General features: G+C 39.6%; 1 protein-coding gene across 1 annotated transcript in view; it reads right to left on the bottom strand.

The window, feature by feature from the left end:
* Window positions 1–3,887: 3,887 nt before the first annotated feature.
* The window catches only part of HPGD (15-hydroxyprostaglandin dehydrogenase), a 39,169-nt gene continuing 26,286 nt past the window's right edge, over window positions 3,888–16,770 (bottom strand). The window contains exons 5-7 of the mRNA XM_006258524.4: window positions 7,658–7,734; window positions 5,691–5,854; window positions 3,888–4,813 (exon numbers count right to left, since the gene is read on the bottom strand). Coding sequence (XP_006258586.1) covers window positions 4,678–4,813; window positions 5,691–5,854; window positions 7,658–7,734 — 377 coding nt within the window. The 3' untranslated portion in view covers window positions 3,888–4,677. The remainder of the gene's footprint in view (window positions 4,814–5,690; window positions 5,855–7,657; window positions 7,735–16,770) is intronic.

Raw genomic sequence — 16,770 nt, 5'->3', positions numbered from 1 at the left:
AGGAAACAGAAAAGAGAAACAATAGCTCACTGTATTGTTCTGTTAATCCTTGATCCTAGTGAATAATGTAGAATTATATTATAAATATAATATTAATGCTCTAAAATTTCACACACAAACTGTCACTGCTCTGTTTTGCTTTAGAGAAAAACACATTTTGTTTTCAGTTTTAGCGCTTTTATATTGCAAACATAGCTGTTATCTGACAGGTTTCATTCAATCTAAATAGAAAGGACTTTACATTTCCTTGTATTTTATTCATTAAAGATGCTTGGATCAAAAGCTCTGGGAATCCATCTTGAAAGGACCTATATTGGATATAGTTACTGAACCATAATGTTAAAAAGTCATTTCAAACAATCAGCTTGTAAGTCACGAGCAATATTAACAGTTAAAGTTACGTTCTTAGGCACTGGTGTCTTTCATTTGTAAGATTTTTTTTTGGCTGAATTGTCCTACAAAATTGGACCAGTCTTCATAAACAAGATAATTTTCTGTACGAAAGAAATTAATATATAAATTTATGTTAAGATTTTTAATTGGAGATTTTTTTTTAAAGATCTCTTTAAATAACATTCTTTGCACAGAAACTAAGCTCATCTGTTCTTTTCTCCATGGATCTCTGCCTAATGTATCTGCGGCTGTTTTTCTCTGTAGATTAAACACAGTTTTCATTCTCTTTGGAAGACTTCCAAAGCTGTGGGGACGTTTTACAGGAAATCTTTCCAAAACATATTCAGGACTCTCTCTTCCTGAGACAAAACCTTCAAATATGTTTCAATATTTTCATAAGCAAGTGAACTTTAATAACTATAGCATGTTTTTCAAACATGTCTTTTTATATAAAGTTGAAACCAGCTGATTATTTTTTCCACTGAAATTTGTTTAATGAGTTTTCCTTAATTTTTATTTTCCATTCCCTTTCAATGAGATGCAATTTGTGTTAATATTTGGATAGGTACCTTATGTTAGATATTAATTTTACAGATATACACACTACCAGAGCTTCATATCTGAATGTCAAACACCAGTTAATGTAGTTTGGACCCCTATAGAAAGTACATTTATTTGATATAACATGTTCCACAGGCAGTCCCTTTGAGTTAGAAACAAAACAGTAGAAAAGGTAATTGAATTTTGTTGATCCTTATAGAAAACATCTTGAACATAAAATCAAGATAAAGTTTTACTACCTGTAGCCCCAGATTTTTAGGGTGCTTTTCAACCCAACAACTGTGCACACAAATTTGTACTTTGAGTAGTTGGAATATACAAGACCATTTTGAGTACCCATATAGTTTATCTGAATCCATAATTGCAGGAACTTCACATATATTTACACATGAAATTGCTCAATTGACCTTAATCCTTCCTTCCTGAATACTTGCTATCAGATGCCTCTAGGCTTGTCCCTTGGTATGAGGTCCACATAGGCAACTGAAATACTTCTTCTAGGTGTCTGAATACAAATTAGTAGTCCAGTAAATCCTTTTTCAATGTCTGCCTAAGTCTGGAGTCACCTAAATTCATTCAGCATTTGCATTTTGGAGCATAAGATTTTAGGTGTCTTTTCTTAGCTTTCCATGCATGCTCAGATGTGTCCTAATCTAAGCCACTAGATGCATAGCAGTATTGCATAACTAAACTCTATTGTAATCCATATATGAGACAGAGTGGCATCTAAAATCTGCCTGAGTCCCAGAGGGGCCCAATCTAGTAGATGTGCTTAAAGCATATATAGTGCACATTGATAGCATTAGATCCGGTGCAACGTGCAGCATCCATGGTCAGTTTCACACAAAAATGTCATCCTCCCACCACCCAGATTTTGTGTAATAGCCTAACTGTTAAAGTACTTTCCAGGAAAGAGACCTGAGGCTCAACCTACATTACATACCTCCCAGGGGAAAGTCCTGAGCACTAGGGTACAGAGTCTCTCTTGCTTACTCTTCTTCTGATTTACATTCTTAGCTGCATGGTGAATAACAAGAGGCATGGAAGGCATTGTCAACTCAGAATATTTTATTGCTTGGTAGTGAGAAAGAGGTATGAGGTCAGGGATTGGTGTGTGTGTGAGGATGGTGGGGGGTGGAGGGTGTGTGGGTATGGTGTGGGTGGGGGTGTGTGTGTGTGGGCTGTGGATATGGTGGGGGTGTATGTGTGGATGTGTGGGGGGTGTAGGTGGTTAGTATAGTGGGGTGTGTGGTTGTGGTGTGTATGTGGGCATGATGAGGTGTGTGGGACATTGTGAGATGTCTGTGTGGTATAGTGGGGGGTGGGACGTGTGAGGGGATGTGGGTGCGTGTGTGGGGTGTGTGGTTGGGGTGTGGGTGGGAGGCTTTCTGCTCCCACCCAGCTTCCCCCTGCCTGCTCTTTGTGATGTGGCTGAGCCCAGCCCCGTCACAGGCAGAGGGAGGGGAGGGGGATCGGCGCTGCCTGCCTGGCTCGCAATGCACTACAAAGGAGAGGAAAGCAGCTGTGGTTGGTGGGCAGCAGGAGAAGCCCTTGTGGGGGGAGGGGACTGGAAAGGAAGGGAGACAGAGCTGAGTCTGGCACCTCCGGCTCTCTTGGTCTTTGTCCCACACCTGCTTGGTGAGGTGGCAGCTGAGCCTGCACTGGCTCCTCCTGCTGCTGCTTCCACCCCATGTGCCTGCCCAGCAGGGCTTTGTGAGCAGCTTAGCCCCTTCATGCCTACCCTCCATCCAAACCCTCTCCTGCCAAGCCATACACAAGCAGGACCAGAGTGAGCTGCAGGCAGAGCCCACCCCACTCCCCACAATGCTGCAGCTTCCCCTTCTTACTTGCTGCCTGGAGCACTGCAGCAGGGGCAAAAGTTTCTAGAGGCTGGAGGAACCCAGCTGTTCCCCGGACAGGCCCTGCCCAGAAGCTGTGCCAGAGTTGGCATCCTCTGACGGGGAAGGCTGGGAGCGGAGCAGGCACTGCCCCAGGCTGGAGTGGGTGGGACTTGACCCTGTGCAAAGTGCCGCAGGGGTAGCCGCTAGCGGGACTGGATCCAGTCCACAGACAGCATTTTGCTCACCCCTGTTATAGACTAATTACAGTCTGGACACCCTGACCGTGAAGAAGTTTTTCTTAGTGTTGAGCCTGAATTGATCTTCCAGGAGTTGGTGGCCTTTACTCCTGGTTTTCCCCTCAGGTGCCCTGGTGAACAGTTGTTCACCGAGCCCTTGATGCACTCCCCTAGTGTATTGGTAAGCTGCTACCAGGTCCCCTCTCAGCCTTCTTTTCCTCAGGCTGAAGAGTCCCAGATCCCTTAGCCTTTCCTTGTATGGTTTGCCTTTTAAGACTCTGATCATAAGAGTGGCTCTTCTTTGGATTCTCTCAAGCTTGTCTGTGTTCTTGTTAAAGTGCAGTGCCCAGAACTGGATGCAGTACTCCAGCTGTGGTCTCACCAGTGCTGAGTAGAGCAGAAGAATCACCTCCTTGGTATTGCTGGAGATGCATGTATTGATGCATGCCAGAGTATTATTTGCCCTACAGATGTAACAACTCTCCATGATCTCTGTTTTATATATTTCTCTTTCACTTTCAGAGTGAAAGTAAAAGGTAGCTACTGGTTCTACTATTAGGTAATCAGTGGGGTAGGGTATTATCTCATTTCCATTGTTTTTAACTCATCTATACTGTGGTTGTAAAATACTGTACTCACCACATGAAAAATTTCCCTTGATCAGGGACTTAGCAATTGATGAGAGCCATATGGGTGTAAAAGAGGATTGGTTTGACCCAGTAAATTGAAGTTTGCTTAAAATATATAAAACCGATTTTAAAAGTTATGAATTTCATTTGGAATTATATGAAAGCATATATTCAAGAATCATATTAAGATATCCATATGGAAGGTTTAACAAAAAGCCACAAACAACTGAGGTTTTAATTGAGGTTTTAATTAAGAATGGAGAGTAGCATTATACAAATTAGAGATGACCTAAGAGAAAATTCAAATATTTCCAGCACTCTTTGGTAACAAAGTAAGAAAATATTCATTCATATATGTACAGAGACTGTTTACATATATATAAAACAAAATGCCTTTTAGACTGTTTTATGTATGACTGGAATCCAAAGAGCAAAACCCATGTTGCTTTAAACCAAGTGCAAGAACATGGTATATGGGGAAAACTGGAGCAAAATTTGTTTTCTTGAGACTTGTTTGTTCAAACAAGGAGGAAAGCATTGCTTCCTTATGACTATATTTGTGTCCTTTAGTAAAACAATCCCTGAAATGAAGTGTGTTGTTACAAAGACAATGACAAAGTATGACAATAGCTACACATATATTACAATAAAGGCAAGTATACTGATTATCTCAAGCATCTCTAAATAAACTTAACATTCATGTGCAATATGCAGGTTGGAGATAATTACATATAATTACAAATGGACAGAATTTGTCTCCCCATTACTGAATCAACACAAATATTTTATACAATGAGCTTATTTTATCAAAGACACAATACCATCAGCAGCACTTTGAATCAAAGTAAGAGGTTAACATGTTACAATACAACATTTTCTCCTAATTGCATTATTATTTGCATGGGAGTGTTCAAATCACATCACTGGTTGGATATGAACTACATTCATATTTTTTCAAAGAAACAGTTTTATTTTTTAAATCATATTTACATTAAAGCAAAGATCAGAGGATTAGCTCTATTGTGTTGATGTAAGAGGAAGTGTGTTGTATTTTTGAAAATGAATCCCCTGGGAAACTGTAATCTTCATCACCTCTCCATTTAAAGTTTCATCTTCAATAAGCATTATCAGTCCCTTGGCAATTAGTGATGGGCTAAAGGAAAAGAAAGATAATATTCTTTTCAGATCTGAAAATCCAACATGGCACAATATACTCTTACTTGTCTCTAATAATATAAATATGTGGAAAAGTTATGTAAAATACCATATGTAAATTCAGCCAGAAAAACATCTGACAAATGAAAGACACCATGTTATAATATAACATAATATTAACTGTTAATATTAATCTTGATTTATATGCTGATTATTTGAAATGGCTTTTTAACATTATAATGAATAACTAGTCTTGCATAAATGCTTGAAAACTAAACTCTCTGTTATTTGCACAGATCTATTTTCAACTGAAGCAAAAGCACAAAGAATTTAATGATGGCTATGAAACTGCCATAACTTAGCCACCCAAACTTTGTAAATTATCCCTTATTTGGTTTTGTAACTGGTAAGTACTGTATAGTTTCTGTTACTATTTATTGTCTTATCAAAGTTCTCTCTATTAAGTTAGGGTCCAAATCCTCTACTCCACTACTCTCGTAGATCTGTTCTGCTGTTTTTTTCTGTACTTGTTTTGCAAACGTTTCCACCGACATCAGTAACAGGATTGCAGTGTAAATTGCTGAGGAGAGTTTTGCCTTGTGTAATCTGCCTCTGGTAATTTAAACTTCAGTAGACGTGACCTCTGAAAAAAGAGCAATTCAACTAATACAGTAATACTGTCTTTTTTTTTTTTTTGGTTAGGTCTGATTTCTTCACTCCTTTTGTTACTTTCTGTTATGTCTTGCTCCTAGTTTGTACAGAAATAAATCACAGGTGCTATTTAACTCTACTTGCTGGGGTTCAGTTACCTGTGGTGTTCTGTTTGGTTTCCTGTCCTTTAGAAGACAAAGAATGCTAACTGTAACTTTACTTACTCCATCACACCATAGAATTTCATCATGTCTTTGATCTCATCCTTGTATGCATAATATTGCCCCATATTCTCTTCTTTATCAATTGACTGAAGAATTGGTGTGTTAACAAAACCCGGACAAATCGTGTTTAGACGCACTCCATAATTTTTCATTTCAGCAGCCATCTAAAAGAATAAGGCATGTTAGCTAGTCATTGTTGACTTTTTGCAAACCTTTACCTTATAAAAGAAAGAGTAGTAAAACTGTGACTTGCTTAAAATCAACAAAACATAACAATATCACATTAGCTCTATATTATCAATGGTTAATATTATAAACAGAATTGCATAAAAGGACGTTACACTATATGTTACTCCAGGTGTTATTTGTGCCCTTCATAATTACAAAAAAATAAAATAAAAATGGAGAAAAATTGCATACACTGATTTCTTTTTACCTAATTTTGGTATTTCTCAAAGCAGCTTAATTTTGAGAAATTCTGCACTTAATAGGTGATTGAAAGATGTTAATATGAAGAAGGAATGACCATTCAAGACACTGTGCTTATATCAGTACAGAAGAAGTCTTGTGTCATTTATAGACATTCCTGAAATATGATCTACAATGACACAGCTTGTTTTCAGTGGCATGATTGTAGTTTGTATGCCAGCTATATAGACATTCACTGGTGCAGAGAGCCCAATCTAGGTAAATCAGGGCGGGGTGAGGGGTAGGCAAGATTGGGGGGAAGCGGGGCTAGCAGGTCCTTAGTAGCCTTGGTCTAGCAAGTCTATACGGGGGTTGGCAGGATCAGGGGAGTTGGTGGTAGGGTCTAGGGCGAAGGGGTTGGCAAAACCTGTGCAGGGGCCGTTGGTGGGCCTGGGGTGGGGAGGTATGTCTGTCTGGCAGGAAGGGGTTTGGAGAGCTAAAGATAGCCCTATCAGGGTAGGTGGAGAGGAAAGGAAAAACACAGCCCTGGGGCTTGGAGCAAGCCACTGGGCTTTTCTATCCCTGGGGCTGCATTGTGAATGTGTACACATGTTCCCAGGTCCCCATCTACAGTCAAACATCTCACTTTAAGCCATATGATCATAGATCCAGTCCCACATGTACACACGTTCACCAGTGCTGCGAATTAGGCCAGAAACCTGATCATAAGTCTAGGTGAGTGGGGGGAGTTAGTGGATCTGCAGAGGTGGAGGGGGCAGTTAGCTGGTCAGGGGAGAGGGGGGTGGTGAGTCCATGGAGAGGGTTGGTGGGTCTGAGGTGGAGGGGAAGAAGGTTTGTCCATTCTGTACACATGTTCAGGTTAGATCAGACATGGGTTAGACCAATATACATAGTTCACCTCTTAGGTGAACAAAAGTTAGATCAGTCTGACCATTTTTTGCCAAATTTAACCTTCCCAAGTGTCTGTGCTTTTCGGCACTTAGCTTGACCTGAACCCTCATTAGGTTGATCTAAGTGTAAGAGCCACAGGTGAGTGAATTAATTTAGATGAGGTACATAGTCTATGAAATCAATTGCACAATTTTCATATATTCAAATCACTCCTGGCACAGTTACCAGTTTTGAACTGTAGCACCTACTTACACCTTAATCCCTATTTACATATAGAGAAAAAAGAGACTGAGGCATTACAGGACTGATCTGAGAACATAGAGGAAACTGGAGTCAGAGCTAGGACGAGAATTCAGGAGTTTCAGGCTTCTACCGCTGTCATTAAACTATTTGATTCCTTCTTTCTCAAAGTATCCCTGTATACCAACTTTGCCCAAACCTGGTATTGATCAAAATCCCACATATATGCCTCAGTTATCTTCACTGGATTCCCTTTCCAAAAGGAGGAAGTCTCGAGCTATCGCTTCAGAAGCTTTGTTTAGTTTTGAAGGAGAAATAATTTCACTGTTACGACTATAGAGAAGAAACATGAAAGTAAGCATGCTTTCAAGGATCTGCTGTTGGTGTTTCTCAACACAAGTACTTACTGCCATTGACCGAGTGAATCCAATTATGCCATGCTTTGTAGCGCAGTACACTGGTTGGTGTGTAGCAGGCATGAGTCCTTCAACAAGGGAAAACAAGTAGGTTATACACTTTAACTATCTACATTCTGTAGGTTTATTATAATATATAATCAAATTCAACAGCCTAAACTAATTGAAATTTGCCAAGTCTAGTTGGAATTTTTAGGGAAAAAGGGAATAAAAGACCAGACAAAAAACCCAAGAAAAGAATAAAGGAACACAGGGGAAAAGGCATGATTTGAAGTCAGAGAAACTTTTATTACTAGGAGCTGGGCCTGTGGGAGATGAATTAAACAAAAGAGTAAATGACTGGAAAAAAAAAAACAATGAAGGGAGAGATTTTCAGAGCAGGGATTGTATTGTTTCTTGTTGTTAATCTCCATATTCATGTACATGAGTATAGTACCCTGTAGTTATGTAACAAATTCAGTTATCAATATTGAATATATTAACAGGGATTATGAAAATTGATTTTCTGAAGAAGAACATTTATCATGAGGGGTAGCAGAGTTCCTTCCTACGTGAGAATGCACCTAAACTGTATCTCCATAATACATCACTAAGAATGAGTGACTAAATTGGCTCTCTGGTTTAGTGACAGAATTCTACCTCAGATAAGCAGCTTTTCCCCTTAGGGCAAAAGCAAGATATGAGGGCTGGTATGCTGCATGGGAATATGAAGCACTGCCAGATCATAAGTCTCTCTAAGCATTACAATTATTGCTTTATTATTAAAGTGTTTGACAGCATGTTTAGGACTGCATAAAAATACAGACAGACATCATCTCTGCTCCAAACTCTTACAATTTATGTAGGCAAAACAACTCAGCCTTGGTGTTCCATTGGAGGGTATTGGGAGAATATATTTAGTGATCCTGTTTCATAGTTTCATAGTTGGTAGGGTTGGAAGGGACCTAAGCACATTATTTAGTCTGATCCCCTGCCATGGGCAGGAAAGGATGCTGGGGTCAAATGACGCCAGCTAGGTGGCTGTCTACCCTCCTTCTGAAGACCCCCAGGGTAGGGGCGAGTACCACTTCCCTTGGAAGCTGGTTCCATCTCCTAGCTGCCCTGACTGTGAAGTAGTGCCTCCTGATATGGTCTGAATCTATTCTCAGTCAACTTATGGCCTTTGTTCCTTGTTACCCCTGGTAGTGTTCAGGGGAACAGGGACTCTTCCATTGCCTGCTGGTCCCCCTTGGCAAGTTTATAGGTAGCCACCAGATCCCCTCTCAGCCTTCTTTTGTGGAGGCTGAACAGGTTCAGGTCTTGTAGCCTCTCCTTGTAGGGCCTGCCCTGCTGCCCCCTGATCATGTGAGTGGCCCTCCTCTGGACCGTCTCAATGCTGTCCACATCCCTCCTGAAGTGCAGCGCCCAGAACTGGATGTAGTACTCCAACTGCGGCCTGACCAATGTTGCATAGAGGGGGAGGATCACCTCCTTGGACCTGCTCGTGATGCATCTATGGATGCATGACAAGGTGCGGTTAGCCTTCCTGACTGCAGCCCCACACTGGCGGCCCATGTTAAGTTTAGAATCAATAGTGATTCCAAGATCTTTCTCTGCCTCTGTGCTGACAAGAATGGAGTTCCCCAGCGTGAAGGTATGCTGCTGGTTCTTCCTCCCCAGGTGCAACACCTTACACTTGTCTGTATTGAAACCCATCCTATTCTCATCTGCCCACCTCTGTAACCTGTTGAGATCTAGTTGTAGCCTGTCCTTCTCTTCTAGAGTGCCCACTTCTCCCCACATCTTAGTATCATCTGCAAACTTGAACAAGGTGCTTTTCACCCCCTCATCCAAATCGTTGATGAAGATATTGAACAGTGAGGGCCTGAGGACCGAGCCCTGGGGAACCCCACTGTCCACATCTCTCCAGGTCGAAAATGACCTGTCCACCACCACTCTCTGGGTGCGGCCCTCCAGCCAATTTTCAACCCATCTGACTGTGTAGGCGTCAACACCACAGATGCCTAATCTTTTAATGAGGATGGGGTGAGAGACAGTGCTGAAGGCCTTCCTAAAGTCCAGGAAGACTACATCCACCGCGACACCTTCCACCAAGGCTTTTGTGACCCGGTCACCTGGTGTCATCCCGTTGAGACACTATTTCTTAAATGGGTGATTTAACAGTGATAGAAGAAGTATAAATTTTAAGGAACAATTTAAAGGAGACAGATTCATAGACATTAGGGGCTGAAAGGAACCTCATGAGATCATTGGGTCCAGCCTCCTTGCTATAGGCGGGAAGTCAGCTGGGATCAAATGACCCCAGCAAGAAATAAATCCAGCTGTTTTTTGAAGGAGTCCAGAGTAGGTGCTTGCACCACCTCTGTGGGGAATCTGTTTCAGACCCTGGACACACACACCATAAAGAACATTTTTCTTATATCCAGTCTAAATCAGCCTTCCTGGAGTTTATGGCCGTTAGACCTTGTTATCCCTTGGGGAGCTCTAGTGAATAGGTGTTCTCCCAGCTCTCTTATGAAGTTGTAGGCTGCCACCATGTCCCCCTGAGACTTCTCTTCTCCAGATTGAAGAGTCCCAAGTCCCTCAGCCTCTCATATGGCCTTCCCTCCAGGCCTTGGATCATATGAGTGGCTCTCCTCTGGACTCTCTCAAGCTTCTCCACATCCTTCCTGAAGCGAGGGGCCAATACTGGATGCAGTACTCCAGCTGTGGTCTCACCAGGGCTGAGTATAGTGGGAGGATGACTTCCCTGGTTTTGCTTGAGATGCATAGAGAAGTGACTTTGCACATCAATCATAAAAGCAGCACTGAGAAAGGCATGCAGGACTCAAACTAAGAAAGCATAATAAAAACAAAAGTAAAGGAAGAGTATAAAGGGCCCAGTGGAGAGAAATTCTGAAAAGAGGCAGCAGAAAAAAAGGACAGTAGAAATGCCTGCAGTGGAGAACTTTGAATTTTTCTATTGAAGATTAAATAAATGTGTTGCAGAAGATATCTTTGTACAATACCTAGCACTGGCCTATTACAATTTGCTGGAAAACAATTTGGTAGTGAAAAGATTTTAAGTTTGAATTTTAGATGTGAATTCTAGAAAGCAAGCTAAGTAGATAATTTTAGTCATTGAATTTTATGTTCTTGGGTAGGGAGTGTGTGTGTAATAGGGAGTCAAAAATAGAGGGGACTTAGTAGGCAAGCTCTGCACATAAGTTTTAACTGGATAAAGAGGGAGGAATATTTTTTGAGAAATTGCAGGGAAAAGAACCAATGTGATTTGGCAACAACCTTGCCAAATGGGGAAAATGAGGGAAAAGAATATGATGTCCAGATTGAAATGCTGTGATATGAAGTGGTTAGATGAGGGCTTGATTCATAGACTTGGAAGAAAGATTAGGAGATCAGGTTTTGCCAGACTGAGAGCAGGAGAATCAAGATGAGATGACAGACACATTATGAATCTATGTAGTTCCATGCTTATGCTAGCAGCTTTAGTCAGAAGGGTGCTGGCAAGTGCTGTAATTTCCAAGTGACACACAGTATTGTAACCTCCAGGTATAAATTATGTGACTAATAAGTAGCAAAGCACAGCTTGTCCTAAAATTAGAGATAAGATTTGGAGGTGATGTCATAAAACTTGAAGGCTTATATCAAAACTTGGATGTTCTTTAGCTCCTACAGAACCATTCCAGTCCGAGTATAAGAAGTCGTATTTGTTTTTTCCTTTTATAATTCTAAGTGATACAATCCCCCAAAGCTGTGACTCACTGAAGTAGAGAAGAGACATGCAGGAACCTATACAGTACCCAAATCCTAACATGGGATTTCAGTAAGGATTAATTGGTGTCTAGGGCCTTATTTGTACCCTCTGTCCTGGAGGTAAGTTCCCTCAAAGGAAACAACTTCCTGAATGGACCCAGTTATAATTGTAATCCTGGTACAAAAAAAGTGATGTTTCAGCTTAAAATATACCTCTGTCTTTGCTATTTAATGCTATATGTAGTGACAAAGCACTTTTATTAGCATTGTTCAGTTTAGGGAAATAAATAACGTGTTACAATAACAGGTAGCTTTTTTTAATTTTTATTTAACTTCTTGTCTTAGACTAATGGAATTGCATTTGAGGTTTGGGAAGTTGTTAAAATGGATGCCTCTACCCCTAGAGTTAGAGAGCTTACTTTATGGACCTTCATCTGTCATCCCTGGCACATTCTGGGAAAGAATCTCAGATCCTTCTGTCTTTATGACTTCTGATAACTATGCAGTAATGCTTAGATGTTTTTATCTTGAATTTTTTATTCTTGGTCCGTTGAAGAGTCAGCACTAGCTACCATCAATCCAAGCAACAAAATCCAGGTTATTATCCCTTTTATCTGTTTAACAGTAAATGGTAATGCACATGCAATAAAGGAAAAGATGATCCTTGTCGGCTTACGATTGAAAAGACATAAGATGTATTTGGAAACCCAGATTTTATTGGCTTGTTAGGCATTTACTTGACATGACAGATATATCAAGAAACACACAGAAGAAAAGCATGACTAAGGGTGGGTCAAGTGTAATATGGCACAAAACCTCACCTAGATGTCAAAAGATGGTTCTGATAAGTGATTTCTTTTTATTCAATGCTTGACCGGGAAAAAAAAATTAATCCAAACCGAAATATTTGTTTTTGGTTTGTTTGGGGTTTTTTTGCTGGAAAGAAGAAAAACCCTGAAAAAAATTGCTATTTCAGGCATTTTCAGCAAAGCAGAAGGATGGACATAAAGAGCAGGAATTAGTCACCCTTACCAAAACACCATTTCCTTCTACCCAATAGCCCAGTGGTTGAACCTTTCACTCAGGACGAGAATTCAATTTCCTCTTTTGCCTGAGGAGATTTGAACCCACATTTAGCAAAATGTTCTGACCACCATGCTGACCACCAAATAAAGTGTTTGCCAAAATCAACTTGACCTCCCCAGCAATAAGCCTACTTTTCAAAGTATCTATCCTTTTGCTTTATCTTCTTATTTATTGGCAAGCTGTCACTCTTGTTTATACTCTGGTTCTTTGGTTGTTAAGGTGTCAAGGTCACTCATTACTATATTAGACATAATGTCAGCCTTCTAATTGCATTTATTTATTCATTATGGTCAATAGTTTTAATTAAAGTTCATGGTCTACTCATTGAGAAATCAGCATTGGCAGTAGGAGCTGTATCTCAAACTAGCATTTGTTGAGGCCATCCCTTTGCTTCCATCTATTGAAGAGGTCTGATGAAAACACAAATTCCTACTAGGTACAGTAGGACAGACGTTACCTGAAGGGGATTTGAAAATGCCTGCCTTTCTGAAAAAAAATCTATTAGCATTTAGATGGCTTTTCCACCCCGCTTTTTCTTCTTCATGACTGCAGTTAGTCAGCCAAAGATAAAATGTAATTCCCTTTACTCATAATCTTATAGTTGTTATAATTCTATAATACAAGTATGTGGATGATCATGGCTTAGCATGCTGCTAAGGATAAGAGCCAAATTCTTTTGTTTGACATAGCTTATGTTGATTTAATGGGAGCTTTGAGCTCAGCAGAAGGCAGCACTTAGTACTACTAAGAATGTACTTTGATAGAGATCTGTCACCACTCAATAGTAAAAGTAGCACAGAAAGCACATTGCTAGATATATATTCAGGTTGTTAATATATTCATTTTTAGTGGGTATATATATGTTTATTTATCTTGACTATCATACACTGTCTTCTGTTTTGCCACATTTGTACAGATCATAAAATAGCTTATGTATAAATCAGATAAATCAAGGATTGTTAAACTGATGGAATTTATTTAGAAACACACTATTAACTGGTTCTGCAATTTCCTGGAAAAATGGCAGTATTACTAGCTTTCCATCATTTGCATTTTTTTTATATTTTATAAAACATACTTGGCAAAGTCTCTTGGCACAATATTGATTGTCAAAAATAATATTAATATGATGAATTGTTGTGAATTAGAGAATTAAACATTTCCAGATCACAAAACAAAAGTGCCCCTTATCTCCCACAGACAAAAAGCTGGGAAAGCAAAATGGCCCTGCCATATGTTTGGCAGATCAAAATAACCCTTCTGACCACCAAAAAGACATCTAACTAGAGAAACAAATACAAGAGTTGATGACCTCATGGCATTGCCAGAGGCTGCATGTTATAAAAGAGTCCATCGAAGGTTCAGGTTTAAACATACCCCACTGTAGTTTGTTCCCCACTGTGTAGATTATATTGTAAGGAGGTCTCGTTTAATCCAAATAGACATCAACTTCACAGGACTTTCAGCTTCTTCACTTCCAGGAAATGTTATGACAATAAACCCCAAATCCCAAATACATATTCTTTGGACTCTGTGTCTCCCAATGCTGTTTCCTTTGGTTTCCAATCAGCACATCTTCCTTTTCCCTTTCCTCTCTGCGTGTAACAGTTCTTTTAAAATGCAAATCTACTCTAATCCCATAATTATTTCTACGTCTCCTTAATTTTGCTCCTGACGTATGCTACCAATGTATGACTGCAAAGTGAGGCAAGTATGTAAGCAATTACAGAGACCTAATTCATTATGCTTGTCTTGTGAAATAGTATGGGCATTGACCTCAGGAGAAGCAATCAGCAGAAAAATCACTGCTTTGGAAAATGGTGTTACTTGATGGCATGCTTGAATTCAAGTAGTGGCAAACTAATTTTAAAGCTGCATACCAGAAGTTTATAAAAACATTAAATACTGAGATGACAGTTCTATTTTACCTACTGGTTGACCAAAGTGCAGCTCGTAACGAACTCTACCTGACGAGAGTATAGGAGTGATTCCATTACTGCCTCTGGGTGAAAAAATGCCTGTGCTTTAGGCATAGGATCTGCATATCTCTGGCAGGCAATCCACTGCTTTAAAGGAGCACTTAGATATCTAGGGGTAACAGCTGAACTTAAGTAACTCAGGGTTGATTGCAAGCTGCATTTTGGTCATCCGCTATGTGAAACACAATTTTATCAGGACTTTTTATATCATAGCTTGCTGAAAGCATAAACATTTCAAAGAATTACCAAAAAAGCGAATCAAAACACTAATCATTATCATCATCATCTCCCTCTCTCTCTCTAGCCACACATTCTCATAATGTATACAAACCAACTGAACACTGAGGTAAAATCAGTGGTTAAACTTAGCATCATGGCTATTTTCGATAGGCTGGCATATAACCAATTTCTATTCAAATTACAAATGGCAAAACTATATAGCAATAGTTTCCTACAAGAGGGTTTCAAATACCTTACTCTTTCAATTTAAATTTATTATAAAACATTGCTTTAAAAGCTTACAGCCACTGGCCAGCTGTCTTTTTATGGGGCCACTTCTGCAGTTACACACACAAAGCACCCATTATTTGAGAGATTTAGTGGTATTACTTCCTCTTGATATGAAAGCATAATTCTCATGAAAGTTTGCATAACTTTTAGAACTTCGAGAAGGCAGTGTAATCTAAAATAATAAGGAGAGTGTTAAGGGTCAGGTGCTTTTAAATTCTAATCTTTTTTTTTGCCAGCGACTTTGTGATATTTGAGTCAGCTTTGTAATCCCTGTCTGCCTCTGTTTCCTGATTTACTCCTACCTCACAGAAGTGTTGTACAGAATAAAGGCTTGATGCTATAATAGGCTGAGCATTCTGGCACCAATCCAGCAAAATACTTAAGCGTGTGCTTAGCACAGCACATGAGAGTAGACCCAGGCATGCACTTTGCAGAATCAAGCTCCAGGGGATGATCCCTCGCTAACTCAAATCACTGGCATAACTCCAGCATGGTGAATTGAATCCTGATTATTCAATCAGGGTTTGAATACAGTGTGTTATACAAGTACTAAATATTTCTGGTTTTACTGCAAACAAGAGATAAGAACAACAGCTACATGTAGAGCTTGTCTAATGAAAATTTCCAGGTGAATGAAAAAAAAGAAAACGAGAGAAAAAGCTTAATGATCAACAGAAGCTAACTCTGTTGAGAAAAGAAAACACTCACCAGTGAACATCAAACAATAAATTGATGGAAGTTTTAAGTTTTACATATGAATTGACTTCAGGCTTAGATTCTTTGATAGCAAAAGCAAGCACATAAGTAGGGTGGGGGGGAAGCCTATATCAACTTTTAGAATATGGATTTTTTGATGTCATTGAGTACAATTGCTAAGCACATGCTAGGCAAAAGCAAACAAAACAAAGTACGCTTTGGTTTTTGAAAGAAAAAGTCATAACCATTAGAGCACAATGATCACATTTTTTTAAAAGTTGAAAGTAAATAAGTAACACATTAACTGATTCATTAAAAAGATACTTGGAGACTCTTATTAAACCCAGACAGTAAAAGTAAGATTTAAGGAGTTAAGATCCTGCAGGCCTGGTGCACTTAAACTGTCACGTACTGTCGCATCAGCATACTAAGACTTTTGCCTTCCTTTTCTTCTTTTCCCAAGTACCAGTGTTTAATTGGAATTGTTTAATTTTTCACTAGTGCTGATGAGCCCTTGTGTTACAGGAGCAAGTTCCTTCCTTGTTGATGATTTTGAGCTTAATCCAATACACACTGAATTCAGTGGAAAGAATCCTATTGACTTGACTAAATCTTGGATCAGATTGCTTAACCAATACTGATTTAGGGCTACATGAAGACAGTTAATAGGGGGGCAAAAGATATATAGGGCATATGTGTGTTTTGTAAAACTTGGTAACTCTAAACACAAAGAGACCCAGATTAATTATGTAATAAAAGATAACTTGTTTCCTAACCTCACAGTTGCCCTGGTCTATAGTGGGAGTCTGTGAAATTCAGGGTATCCAACAGGCATCTATCCAATCCATTCCACCCTGCTCCCCATCCTGAAGTCAGGAACTGTATTGCCAGTATGCTGTGTTTTTTTGTTACTATCATTATGATCATACTTGTTTAGGAGCCTTAGTCATGTTTATTTTGCTACATGCTGCAAAATCACAGAACAAAATGGCTCTACCAAAAAGATGACAATTGTAGCACAAAGCAAGATTATATTTTAATCCCAATCTGCCTTGAGTAATATGGAATAGGCTATAATCA

This window comes from Alligator mississippiensis, chromosome 2, assembly GCF_030867095.1.
Source record: "Alligator mississippiensis isolate rAllMis1 chromosome 2, rAllMis1, whole genome shotgun sequence".
Classification (NCBI taxonomy): Eukaryota; Metazoa; Chordata; order Crocodylia; family Alligatoridae; genus Alligator; species Alligator mississippiensis.
This window is presented reverse-complemented; position numbering and strand designations above follow the sequence as displayed.